We start from the raw sequence: 13,048 nt of genomic DNA, 5'->3' as shown, positions 1-13,048 counted from the left end.
AGAAACATGAGCTGCCATTAATGAATAGAGTTGATAAGGTTGGACCTATGATAACCCAAAAGTTTAGATGTTTTTGGTTCTGAGCTTAAATTAATTCTTGATTCTCATCCCAAACAATACCATGTCACTACAGAATTAAATAGAGAAATCGTCTCCGGTCTAGTTTAGAAAAAATCCTGCTCTAGTGTGTGTCGTCCTATTCAGGTCTTTCAGTGTGTTACAGTCTCCCACTGTCTGGATGTTTCCTGTTGAAGTAGGATTTAAATTCGACCAGCATCAAATAACTGCTGAAGAGAGATAAACTACAATCCTGTTATTCTGAGACGGTCTAAAAGAAGTAGCCTTGTTCACTCGTAGCTGTTTCTGATCAGCTCGCTGTGGCAGGCTGCTCTGTGTGGACGGTTTGGAGGTCACACGGCTGAAACCAGGAAGCAGCATGGAAGATATTTCGCATCAGCCTGAAAACTGTACCGCCAATCAAAAACTCAAACACCCTCACCTCTGTAACATAATCTGACCTTTTCTAACATAATACTGCAGTGTTGTCAGTGTGTGATGTACAGTTGATGCTCTGCAGTGTCTCTGCCTGTGTGTTTATGTGATGTTCAAATGCTCACCCAATGAGTCTAGTTTTAATCAGGGCCAGTGCCCAGTCTAATTAAAGGAGGGCTTACTTATTAATCACATTACGAGCAGTGGAACGAAGATGACCCTGGAGACAGAGAGGTGTTGCTCAATTGGTCTGGATTAACAATCTGGCAGAGACTCAGAGTGACTCTAAATTAACTGATACCAGAACTTACTGGGCCGAGGTAACTCGGAGGTGGAGCTCCCAGTTGAACTCTTAGTTTGTCTGTGGAATCTCTCACTGATCAGCTTAAAGGGTCATTTATCTCCTGTCAAAGAAAGTCAGCAACAACTCTATCAGACAGAGTAACTGTGTGTTCTTGATGCTGTTACAGATTGAATTCCACATATAGAGAATATTAAAACTGTACTTAAAAAATATGTATTTTTTATACCCATTTTAATACGGTGATATTTTTATTTGTTTGCCATCGTGATTTAAATACAACTGTACAAAAAGATGAAATGATAAAATTCAGAATAACAGTGAGTACAATATGAAAGAATATGATTCTCTTGGAGGTCTGCAGCTGCTCTTAGTCTTTCATCCCTTCTTGTGTCTCACATCAGAGGCTGCTGCCTTCACTTCAGGTTCTGGTATTTTCTTTGTAGTCATGCGCTGATGATGCAGCCAAAGGTTCTTTAAAAAGAGTCAAAGCAGCCTCTTCCAATTTTCCTTTGTGAAGAAGTATGAATCTGCAGGAGACGTACACCTGCCGCCACAGATCCAGTATAAAAATGAAAAAACTGAAAAGGTGTAATGGGAACATTTATGAAAAAGACCTTTGTGCAGTAGCTTCAGTGTGAAGAGAAAACAGTCTCAGAGTGACAGAACCAAAGTGTGAATCTCCACAGTTCATGCATAAAGGAAAACAGATGAGCTTAGCATGGTTTTCGCTTTTTATTTTCTCTTTTGAAGACGTTCTTTTCTTCATCAGCCTCAGTGTCCTTTGGATGAGTTCACTTCTGTACTGTACTGACTTTTCTCAAATCCCCAAACAGATGGCTGGAAAGAGATGAAGTCCATTTTTTATGTTGTGTCTTCAATGACACACTGTGTTTGTGTGTGCGTGTGTGGGTGTGTGTGTGTTTGTGTGTGTGTGTACGGTGTGCCCAGAGTGCCCAGATTAAAGCCTGTCAGAAAGCCTTAAGATCAAAGCCTTCGTGGAGCACAAATCTGATCTGTCACTGGAAAAGCCACCCATTTTTTTTCCATTTACAGATAGAGAGCACCGTCACTCATCCATTACTTTTTTCTCAGACTGTTATTCAAGTTATGAATGCTTCTATAACCCAGGTACAGTTAAAGTATAGAGCATTTCTAGCCTGAACATCGCTCTGCATGGTTCATCTGTATTTATCCACAGCTTTGAGGGAAAGCAGGAGGAAAAGGTGCAGTTATATGTAAATACGGTTTGATGTATTTGAGTTCAAGGTTTTTAGTTAATTAGGATGTTTCCAAATTCTTCCATCAAATTAGAGTTTTATGAAACAAAACTTCTCACAGAGGTGGATTTCATGTTTGTTGAATAAAATGCATTAATGCCTAGTTTACATGTAGTGGAGTATGCTAAAAGCATACAGTACAAAAACACTGACCACTGTTTCACTCTCAGTTCTGCACCCTCTGACCACAAAAAGAAAATAAAGTGTTGCTTATGAGGTTTTTCCTCTGAAGTATATCTTGCAAAATGTGATGATGTTCTACTCTAAACGTTTAATGGGTTGGTAGCAAAGGTTGATGTCTGATCATATAAATACTTTTCAAACTTAAAACTTAAAATCCAGATTTAGAATATTGTTAATTATTGTGTGCTCAAGGTGATTTAGAGCTGCACTTAAATTTCATTCCTTAGCTAACCTAACATTGAAGTGCTGCTGCTTGAATTGCCTATTTAATAGAGAAACAGTTTCCACCTTGCATTTCGTCACCACATCGAGCTAGATTCATATTACTCAAGAATGAATCCAACCCAAATTTTAATGTCATTGCAGGCATCGTTTATCACAATCAAACTGTTGGTTTGCCTTGCAGGAAAGCTCTTCTCACTGCATCACCTTGCTAACCCTCTGCTGTTTCTCCTGTGTCACATACAACAGCAGCCTTCACAGTAAATGCACCACATATATAAGTATCTGCTTTTGGGACTGTTTTGTGTCTGATTTTCTTACTCTCTTCCCTTATTTTCGACCTGCAGAGTCAGTAAAGCACATCTGTTTGTAGTCTGACAGTGATAAATGTCCATGAATGTGTTCACTGTATAACACTTCCATGGATGAAACAAAGCGTTGAAGAGAAGAATTTGAACTGAAGTTTTTCTGCGTTTGAATAACTCCAGTGACTTCCCTGATAGTTTCAGTCTTTGCTGTTCCATTAGCCACATATTGCTGCACAGCATGAAGTGCAGAGAGGAGAAAATACATGTATAGAACAGCAGCAGGTTGAAGGCTAACATTAGCTCTGTAACAACAGAGATCTACAGAGTATTAATGTTAAAGTGCTAATGAGCACGGCCCAGTGACGGCAGATCAATGATTACAGATGATTAGTGTTTCTCTGTGCTGGCTATGTCTCTTGTTTCTGTCTACTCTAGCTGCTTGCTAACTTGAAGGCATCTCCTGAAGGACCAGTAGCTGAATGATTGCTCTCTTCAACATCTGGAGTCATGGATTTAGAGGCTTAGAGGCTCTGAGTGTGTCTGGCTCCAGGTCGTCTCTAGTTTAGTCCTCCAGCTCTCTGAGGACGACTGATGGAGCACCAACTCATTAGCAGCCATGTGGATTTAGTCTCGTTCAGGGACCCTAATGGATAGATTTATCCCATTACATTTGGCACTTCATTAGATGCACATTCTGTAGAACAAAAGCACGTGCTACTGTAGAAAACACTCACCCACACACACACTAACCACACTATTTATTTGTGTTTTTTACACTGTGTCCAATCAAGGCAAAGTAATTACCCAGACCAAAGTATTTAGAGACCACTTTGACACAGTACAACTCACAACAATGTTGCCAGCTCATATTGATAGCTACGCAGAAGAATAAAAGCTAAAAATATCAAATATAGACTCAAAGAAAATGATTATTTGGTGACCTTCTCTGACCAAAGAGATAACAATGTTTTTTGCTTTAAGTGGCCTGTTGAGATACATCCTACACCATCATGCTAAACAACGACATTCTGATTTTTAGGAGGTATTGGATTTATCTATAAACGGTCTCATTTTAGCATAGTAACATGCTTACATGTGCTTATAAGCAAGCCTTTCGCATACCAACAGAAAAGTTAGAAAGACTGGAAAGTACTTCTGCAGTAATTATGTCCTGTAAGGTCTGAAAAAAAAAAAAAATTATATTGGTTCTACTTGATGAAGCACAACGTATTTTCAGTTTTGAAAGGACCATACATGTGTTAGCCAAATTTCAAGCCAATCCATCCAACAGTTGTCAAGACATCTCAGTTTAAAAAGAGGATAGAGACATTTGTTCCAAGCTCTGCTCTGTGGCTACATACTGTGTATCCCAGACAATTGTTAGAATAAAGAAAATACACTTTTCTGTCTCTAGCCTTCCTCCTCTTCTCCCAAATGTCTCCTTTGAAGACAGTTCATAACACAGACTGCCTGAGGGCCATGTTCGAGCTGTTTAAATGGTCCTTTTTCTTTAGATATCAGGATTTCACAGCAGCACAGGAGGGCTTTTCTTTGTAGCTCTGTTCTGGTTACACAGAGGAAGTAAGCAGAAAGAGCCTTTGTAAAGCCACTGGTGTGTGCAGAGCATGGCTTCAATCACAGGATCAAAAGCTCTTACATGTGACATGTTCTTGGCTAGCTTGAACAAATCCTTACCTGTGTTCCTGCACCACAGAAAACAAGTACAGTGCAGATTTGAAGGCGTCATAATGAGTTTTTACTGTTTATGTTCAATATATAGGTGATAAAATGGGTCACATTTCACAGTAGAGGTTCTTTATTGAAACTTAATATCGTAAAATGTAGGCTTTTACAGCACTTTATGAAGCATTGGATGAATAAGGATGATTTTCAGTCACGTACTGTAAGAAAAAAAAAAAACTTCTGCAAACACAGAACAGACTGACCCCAGTACAACAGCCTTCAAAAGAACAACTCTAAGAGTGGATTTTCAGGGTTGTTTTCTACAAATTGTGACCATTTCTATAAAACTGAACACAAATAAATCCCACAGTAATAAAAACCCACTGCTATATAACCATTCTGTTAATATAACCCTGAGAGAATCCACTCTGCTGCACAATGAGTGTTTCTCCTCCTGGCTCTTGAAGCTCATTTTGCTGTTAATACTTCCACACTTGTACAGAATGAACAGACTCATCAAAATGTTTGTTTTTCATAGTTTTTCTACTTTGGTGGAAAGGATTGTTGGCCGTTGAAATTATGAAGCAAAGCTGCATTTATGTGTGAGGAACCTTACATTTCTACTGAGACATCCTCTGAATTTTTGTACCCACACTTGGCAGATAACTGGCTTGCACATGAGACATGGTGTGCAATTATTGTGTCAGATCATTATAATCAAATTCCCCTGTTTGTGAAAATTACTTTTCATATCACACCTGGAAAGAATTGGGATGGAGGATTTTCAAACTATGGCTACCAAGTGCTAAGTGTATGTTGTGAGGATCTCAGGCTTTCTGGAGTGACTTAAATTTGGGTTTATATGTTAGAGGCAGAAGTGTTCGGTGTTAGGTGTAGTTATCCTTTGGCTTATTTCTTAGTTACTGTAGGTGTTTAGCATGTGTGGTCTGGGAAAAGACATCAAAGAGACTATCATCTTCATGAGTGACCTTTATTGTTTCTGCATACTATTAGAGAATAGACATTTTATGTTGTGCAGAATACAGAGTACAGTGCACGGACTCTGGCTACAGTCTTATGTCATCACTCAGGAGTGCTGGTTACATTTCCATTACTGATTGTGTATTAAGGTCACCCTGAAATATTCTCTCCTGAGGTTTATCCCATGTAATCATAAAGTATCAAAAACACAATAACACTGACTTACACCTGAGTAAGTATCAGCAACATCATGCATCATGTCAGAACAAGCAGCATTCATGCGTAGCACTGCAAGCAGCATAAAAAAGGATATAAAATAACTTGACAGACAAAAGCAGCTTTCAAATACGAAAATGAATGACCACCTCAAAGATGTATTTGCGTAACTCAAACTGGCTGCATCAGAGGTGTGTGTGGTCGAGGGGTGGGTGTCTTGCAGATTTGACGCTGTCTGTATGACAGGCGACACACTGTCACAAGCAGCGCTGACACTGATGGATGGGAGAAACAGAATGACACACTGGAGTTTCAAGATGCCTTTAAATTATATTGTAAATCCCCTCACTGTGTGTCCTTCACAAACAACAACAACAAATAAAAATAACTTATCTGCTGCAATTGATGGGAGTGATGATCAGTGGGGGTGATTTTTTGCCGCTCTCAAAAGCACAGGGGCCGAAGTATGGATAAAGTTTCTCAGTGAAGTTACATCCAGTGAAGGAGAAGATGCGAGCCCTGGAGTCAACATCGTAGAAAGAAACTTGTCCTTCTTCATAATCAACAAACACCCCCACCTTTTGAGGTGTCTCCCTCACATGGAGGTTGATCGCAGGCCCAGCATTGGCTGTGAACTCATTTCCTTTTCTCAGCCAAATGGTCCAGTATCCACTCTTGGGGCTCAGTCTGATATCACCCTTCCTGTTGATGGACTCGTTTACCACTCCTAGATCCCACTGTGTTTTCCCTTGTACCTGGACTTCAAAGTAGAACTTCCCAGAGTTAAAACTCTCTTTGGCAAGGACATTAAGGACATGATCGAACCTGCCTGGCTGGTCTTTGACATTCCTCTTCTTGTCCTCCCACTTGACCTCTTTCCCGTCCTCAGAAACAATGAGGGCAGGGTGTGCTGTCTCAGGATCCAGAGTCAGATCCACAGCATAATGCTGCATTCTCTTCAAGTCAGGATCACACAGCAGCCTGATCTCTCTCATCACTGTTGTCTCCAGCTTCACCAAGGTTTCCTGCACAGTGAACTGGTCACTGTTAAGAGTCACCTCAGACCAGTCCTTAACCAGTGGAGGAGTGAAAGTAAGAGAAAGGGCATGCTCAAGGAATTCAAAGGGGTCGTCGATGCCACAGACCTGATCAAGCTCTGAGTTTTTCTGCCTTATTTGGACCATTTCTTCCTCCAGTTCTTTAATGAAGCCCTCCCCCTCTTTTTCAATCTTTTTCTGCTTCCTCTGAATGACCTCATTCAGCTCAGCTTGGCTTCTCCTGATGTAGTCCACCAGTTCAGTCATCACAAGGTTGCTGTATTCCAGTGCTTTCTTTTTATTCTTCTTGCTGGCCTCCACTGAGTGTTGGATCTCTTGGAGCTTCTGCTGATGCGCCTGGAACATCTGATCTATGTCCTTCTTTTCTAGTCCCAGCTGGTCCTTCCTCATTTCAGCCTCCACCTCCACACTCACCACCTTGTGTTTTTTATGGTCACTGTCTACACAGGCCTCACATAGAAGCAGGAAATCCTTCTTGCAAAACAGCTCTAAAGGCTCACCATGCTCCTTGCAGATCCTGCTCTCAAGGTCCTCGACAGGGTTAATCAGCTTGTGTTTCTTTAAGGTTAAAACTCTCTGATGAGGCTCCAGATGTGCTTTACAGTAAGACATGAAACATGTTAAGCAAGACTTGGTGGCTAACTGCTTCTTTTCTGTACAGATACCACAGAGCATGTATGCACTTCCTGCTTGATCAGGGGTGTCATGAGGCTCTTCTTGACTGACCTTTTTCACCTTTTCAACCATATCAGCGATGACCGTGTTTACACAGAGATCTGGTATCTTCAAGTACTCCTTTTTGCACAGTGGACAGTGGAATACAGGTTTACTGGTGTCCCAGTGGCCTGTGATGCAGGCACAGCAGAAGGTGTGACCACAGGGAATCCCTACAGGCTTAGTGAAGACATCCAGACATATGGAGCAAGAGAAATTGTTCACTGTTGTCAGACTTCTCGCACAAGCCATGTCTAGAAAACACAAAGTGGAACGATAAAAAAAAGTTAGAGTGGCTAAGAGTTTATCGAGCCTCATGGTTCTTTGTTTAAAACCACTTAAATATGTCAGTAAACAATAAAAACAAGCCCCCAGATATGATAAATGACAACTTTACCTGCTGTTTTTGTAGCTTTAGACCTCTAAAAGAGAAGTTGAAGGACACAGTGCTCGCACTCTTTTTAGTTTCACTCTCTTTTGGTTTCTGTTTCAGCTTTGAGCTCAGTGTCAGTCCCTTCCCACTTCCTCATCTGTCTGAAGCAAGTTAACCCTTCACAAGCTCATTGCACTTGTAACCCATGTTTGATGTTTTTTTTTTTTTCTGGTCCTTCGGAGCTCAGCTAGAGAAATAAAAGTGTCCCTAATCTTCTCTTCAAAGGCTTTAAACAGCCACATGAGCAGTGACTTCTTTCAGGTGTGCTTTATTTACGCAATGCTTTGCAGTCAGTTTCTGCTTGTTGATGCAGTCACAACATTTTGAAACTTCTTTCATGCACAGTATTATGGAAAGCGAGCTGTAAGACAGCAAAACAGGCTAAATGAGTGCTTAGTGATGGCATCTGAATAAATAAACTATAAATACACCCATCCTTAGAGGAAACACAGCTTTGAACACAATAGCTCCCCTGTATATTTGAAGGGCTTTGTTAGGGCTGAAATAATGCTGCATGTAGGTTCCTGTGCATCAGCTGTGTTCATATGTGACAAATTGTATTTGCAAGAGATTTAAGTCAGACTGGGTGTGTAAGCATGATGAATTTGGCTTATGGATATATTTTTTAAATTACATGAGTGATTTATTGTGCTTAACCCGTTACTGACTCAAATTAATTAGCTCCCATGTAATTCAATATGTCAGTCAAACCTGATATAAGCGTTTTAATATATGTTAAGGTGAGTGTATGCCATATGTATCATGTCTCAGCTCCTCAGTCCTCAGATATGTAACAGTGTTTGCTCAAGTCTTATCTGTGTAAATGTGAAAAGCTAGTTCAACCTTCAAAGCCATTACTGGACAAGACTTAATGTAAAGGGAATGGGCCTTTATAAATCCAATTATATAACACCAAGATGTATATTAGTTCAGCATGTTGAATTATAAATGTTCTTTACAGTTCATGTACTTTGAATAAAAAGCTCCTGTGTGTGACGTTCTCATCTGAAATGATCAGAGTGTCGAGCCACGTCTCATTCAGGCCTCACCTCAATGACTCAGCTACCATTAAACATTCAAATGACTTTTGGATCAGAAGGGGATTCCCTTTGATCCTGGTCTATGTGGAGCTGAAGGACCTGAACCTTTCTTCTCCTCAGCAGGATCCACTGATAGGTTCATCAGAAGATGAGAGAGTCAGGCCTTTTTCTCCTCCCCTCTTCTTCTCCTGACTCCTTCCATCCTTCAAGCTGTGCGTTCTCCTCCCATCCCTGTTCTCTGACCCACTGGGCTCTGTCTTGTTTCTGCTCCTCTCTCCTCTCACCTTGAATACATGAATAAGAGATTAGAGGAGCTCAAAGTGTTAGAGGACACTGATCTCCCTCTTTTGGAATTGAATTCCTCCTGCGAGGTGTCTGCTCAGTTTTAAATGGAGTACAAGTCTGGAGTTAAGCCTGGTCTACCCTAGAGCCCACATGTTAAAACTGTACGCTATCAATCTGGACTATAATAAACTGCTTCATCAGATATTGTTATCAATATCAAAATTATTGATGATTCAGCATAAAGATACAAATACAAATGGCACCATTATAAGACAAAGACAGACTCACTCAAAGAAGTATTTATTATGGCAAAAATCTGTTGTAACTTACATTAAAGTTCAACCTCATGGTCTCATCCCTCCTTTTTTAACAGAACTGATTTAACAAAGAGCACAACCAAAGAGAGAAAACAACACATGTCAGGTAGTGTCTGTGGGCTGTGAGCATCAGCCATGCTGTACAGTGTAGTGAGGGAGGAAGAGGACGCTCACCTCTATCACCTCTATCATCCTGCTTTGTTTACTGCCTGGTCAGAGCGGAGAGTTGTGTTATTTCCAGCCTCCAGACACAGCCGTTCTGGAGGGAAGATAAATAATTAGTCATGAGATGAGTTCGTCTCTTCATCCCTCAGCCTGAGGAAGACGGCTGCCAAATGAGAGTACTCTCCCTGCAGTGTTTTTGTTCCCCAGACACTCAGCTTTAGATTTCCTTCTTTTATAGGACCACTTTGAAACACTCAAACACTTGCAATGATGACTCCATCTTTGTCAAGGTGTGCAGGATTAAAAGCTTTTTCTCTTCTTCTTTTGTTTTTGCTTAAAGCTGCTTTAAGCATCAGAAAAAAGAGCACAGGTACGGCTGTCCTTTTTCATTCAAATCATCAATTCACAGGTAAAGTAGAAACACAGAGTTTGAGTTACAAGTCAATTCAGATCACATCTAGTTTGAGGAAGTTTACATCATTAAAATTGAACCTGTAAAGTATCATCCTCTCTTTGTTATTTCATTATTGTTTGTCTCTGAGAATTTGACAGCAGGGGGAAGATTTTCAGTGTGAAGTCATTTTAGGAGGAAAGGATAAATGTTTTTGGACGATCATTAAGAAACAAAGTGTATCATAAATATTGAATTCCAACCTGAGTAACACAACAGGAAAAGCCTGTGAGTGGAGGAATATATCAAGTTTTATTTTATCATGTCAATGTGTGAGGTAACTCTTTAGAAGCTGAGTGTTTAGTGAGTTTTATTGGTGCTTCCTTCTCACAGTGAAATCAAACTGGACATTTTAGCTGAACCCTGAGTGGAGCCTGTAGATTTAAAGGATCACAGAGCTTATTTCTAAATGTAGAGGCTGTTAAAGCTCTTTTATCTTCACTGTTATTCATTAAGGGTGATGTGACTGTTGGATTTAAACTACTGTCTGAGATGGCCTCTGAACACCAGAGGAGTTAGTGTCTCTGATAGGCTGCTAAAGCTGCTGAATCATTCATTTGTGCTGTTTGGAAGACTCAGAGTCTGTGATGGAACATTTCAACAAAGATTAAAAGATTGAAGACTTGGTGAGGTAAAATACGTGAATATTTCAGAGGCTAAAAGCTTTGACAGTATGAGTTCACTTTTCTGTAGCTTAAAGCCAAAAACAGCAGATTTATTGTTCCATCATCTTGGTAATTTAGTACATTTTAAAATGCATACTGTTCAATATTGGTTTTTCATCTATGGGAGAGCACTAAGATGTCATTAATGTACTAAGGCCGGAATAATCATAATTATTTATTGGCACTCCAATAACAAACCTGATTGTGAATGTTGAAGTTTCTTTATAATGATAGACTCTTCTCCTCTCTCTCATTCTCATTTCATCTTCACTTTCCCAACATCACATGCCTTATCAAGCTGCTCCTTCATCTCCTTTTTCCAAACCAGCACCCTCTCCTCATTTTCAGCAATCACCTCTGAAACCTTCTCTTCCTGATGCCTCTCTCTCTCTTTTTCTCACTCCCTCTCTCCAACATCAGCCACATTTAATGACTGGGAGCTGCAGCCTTTCCATGGCTGTCACAGAGGGGATTTTAACAAGGTCCTGCACTCTTTTTTCTCTTTCCTCCTCATTTTACCATGCTGCCACCACTTTCCCCTCTTTCTCCCAGTAATTTCACCTTTCTCTAGGGGAAAAGTGAACAGATGCCTGACTAAAGTAGAGAGAGGGTGGCTGTACCTTTTTCAGCTTAAACAGGACCCTGGAACAATCCTCATCCTCCTTCAGGTCTCAGTACAGAGAGCTTTTCAAACAGACATACACTTGGTATTAGGTCATTCCTAAATAAAAACTAAACTTTCCAATACTTTGGATTTGGTTTCACTAATAATCAATGACTAATGATCGACAAGATTTTTGGAACAGTTGTTATAGATGATAAACTCCAGATTAAAAGCATTAATGTGTTTATAGATAGATACTGTTGGGATGTATATCAATGAGGTATATCTCAGTCAGCATAGCAGGAATGTGTTTGTGTTTTTACACATGAGTGGAGATCTGATGTCCTTGGGCTTGAATTTATATTCATAACCGACCAGGAAATTAAATCAGACTCAATCACCTCAAGCCCCTTGCATTTCAATTATAGACAGTATAAAGGAATTATTGACCCATAGCAGAGGAGACACTCAGAGAGGCTGAGTATCTCATCAGATGCCTCCTGGTTTAGCAAAACAGATCTTTGATTTTTAGAAGGAGGCAAAAGCCAGCGCTTCAAGAGAGGTGTCAAACACTTCCTAGTATTGTAGTGTTTGTCTGAAAGCTCTTGTTCATTTCTCTCAATGTTGGTCAACTAATCTCTTTTCTCCGACAGAGCTCTCCTTGAAAGCTTCAGTGCTTTCTGGTGCTCCATTTAATCTTCAGTAAAGAGCAGGACGGGCCGCTCCTGAGCTTCGCTCAGTGTCCCACCTGAGCTTCACTCAGTGTCCCACCTGAGCTTCACTCAGTGTCCCACCTGAGCTTCACTCAGTGTCCCACCTGAGCTTCACTCAGTGTCCCACCTGACCATTCTTAATGTGAGAGAGGCCGAAACCAGAGCGACTCCACCCTGCCCATGTGGGCCTCCCATCACCTCCAGTCCCTCCCTCAGTGGGTTCAGCTGTGTGTTGTAATGTTCAGCCAGCTGTGCAGAAGCTCGAGAGGTCAACTAGCATCTCCCAGACATCCTGTTAGACCCTCTAGTTCTGTGTTAAAATGACTAAATGGGCCTGCAGAGCACATGTACAGCATACATGAGCCAAAAGGGTCATTAGAGAGGAGACCCATTTAGAAGTGACTGTTCATATTTGATGTGAGATATGTTTAGAAAGATAAACAATACAGCAAACCACACAGACACAACATGACTACAAAGAGAAATGTAAAACAAAGCAGACACGTTATTTCTGATGTAGGCAGGCTGTGGCATGTTTTACACGTCTGTACCCAGGGGCCCTTCATCTCATAATGCATCCACGTCTGCTTCCTTTCTTCCCTGTTTCTTTCTTATTTTCCTCTTTTTTTTCTTGCTTTATGCTATATCTCTTCTGTACCATCTGTCTCCTCACTGTGTCCCCTGTAATGCCACACACACTCTTTGTGAAAGATTGGGGAGATCACAGAGGATTTCTATCTCTCTGACCCCGGCCTGCCCTTCGTCTTCCTCTCACAGTTTGATCTTTCACACATAAGTGCTTTTTATTGTTCTTTGCCAGCCAGCTCTTGGCCTGTGGCTCCACGTGTGTCTACCAGCCCCTCTCATTATTGCAGTAAGACTCACTCTGCTGGGAATAAACATATTTGCATTTTTTTCTGTGTTGCTTTTTCTGTTG

General features: G+C 40.7%; 1 protein-coding gene across 1 annotated transcript; it reads right to left on the bottom strand.

The window, feature by feature from the left end:
* Positions 1-5,439: 5,439 nt before the first annotated feature.
* On the bottom strand, positions 5,440-7,919 carry LOC117816892 (E3 ubiquitin-protein ligase TRIM21-like). Its single transcript, XM_034689274.1, has 2 exons — positions 7,836-7,919; positions 5,440-7,692 (listed from the first exon to the last, which is right to left on the bottom strand). Exon 2 carries the CDS (start codon positions 7,688-7,690, stop codon positions 6,056-6,058), a length of 1,635 nt encoding a protein of 544 aa, XP_034545165.1. The 5' UTR covers positions 7,691-7,692; positions 7,836-7,919; the 3' UTR covers positions 5,440-6,055.
* Positions 7,920-13,048: the final 5,129 nt, after the last annotated feature.

The sequence above is a fragment of the Notolabrus celidotus genome, chromosome 8 (assembly GCF_009762535.1).
Source record: "Notolabrus celidotus isolate fNotCel1 chromosome 8, fNotCel1.pri, whole genome shotgun sequence".
In the NCBI taxonomy this organism is placed as follows: domain Eukaryota; kingdom Metazoa; phylum Chordata; class Actinopteri; order Labriformes; family Labridae; genus Notolabrus; species Notolabrus celidotus.
This window is presented reverse-complemented; position numbering and strand designations above follow the sequence as displayed.

What these genes read in the sequence shown, in the direction of transcription:
- LOC117816892 (XM_034689274.1), bottom strand. Translation starts at nt 7,690, where the DNA reads ATGGCTTGTGCGAGAAGTCTGACAACAGTGAACAATTTCTCTTGCTCC.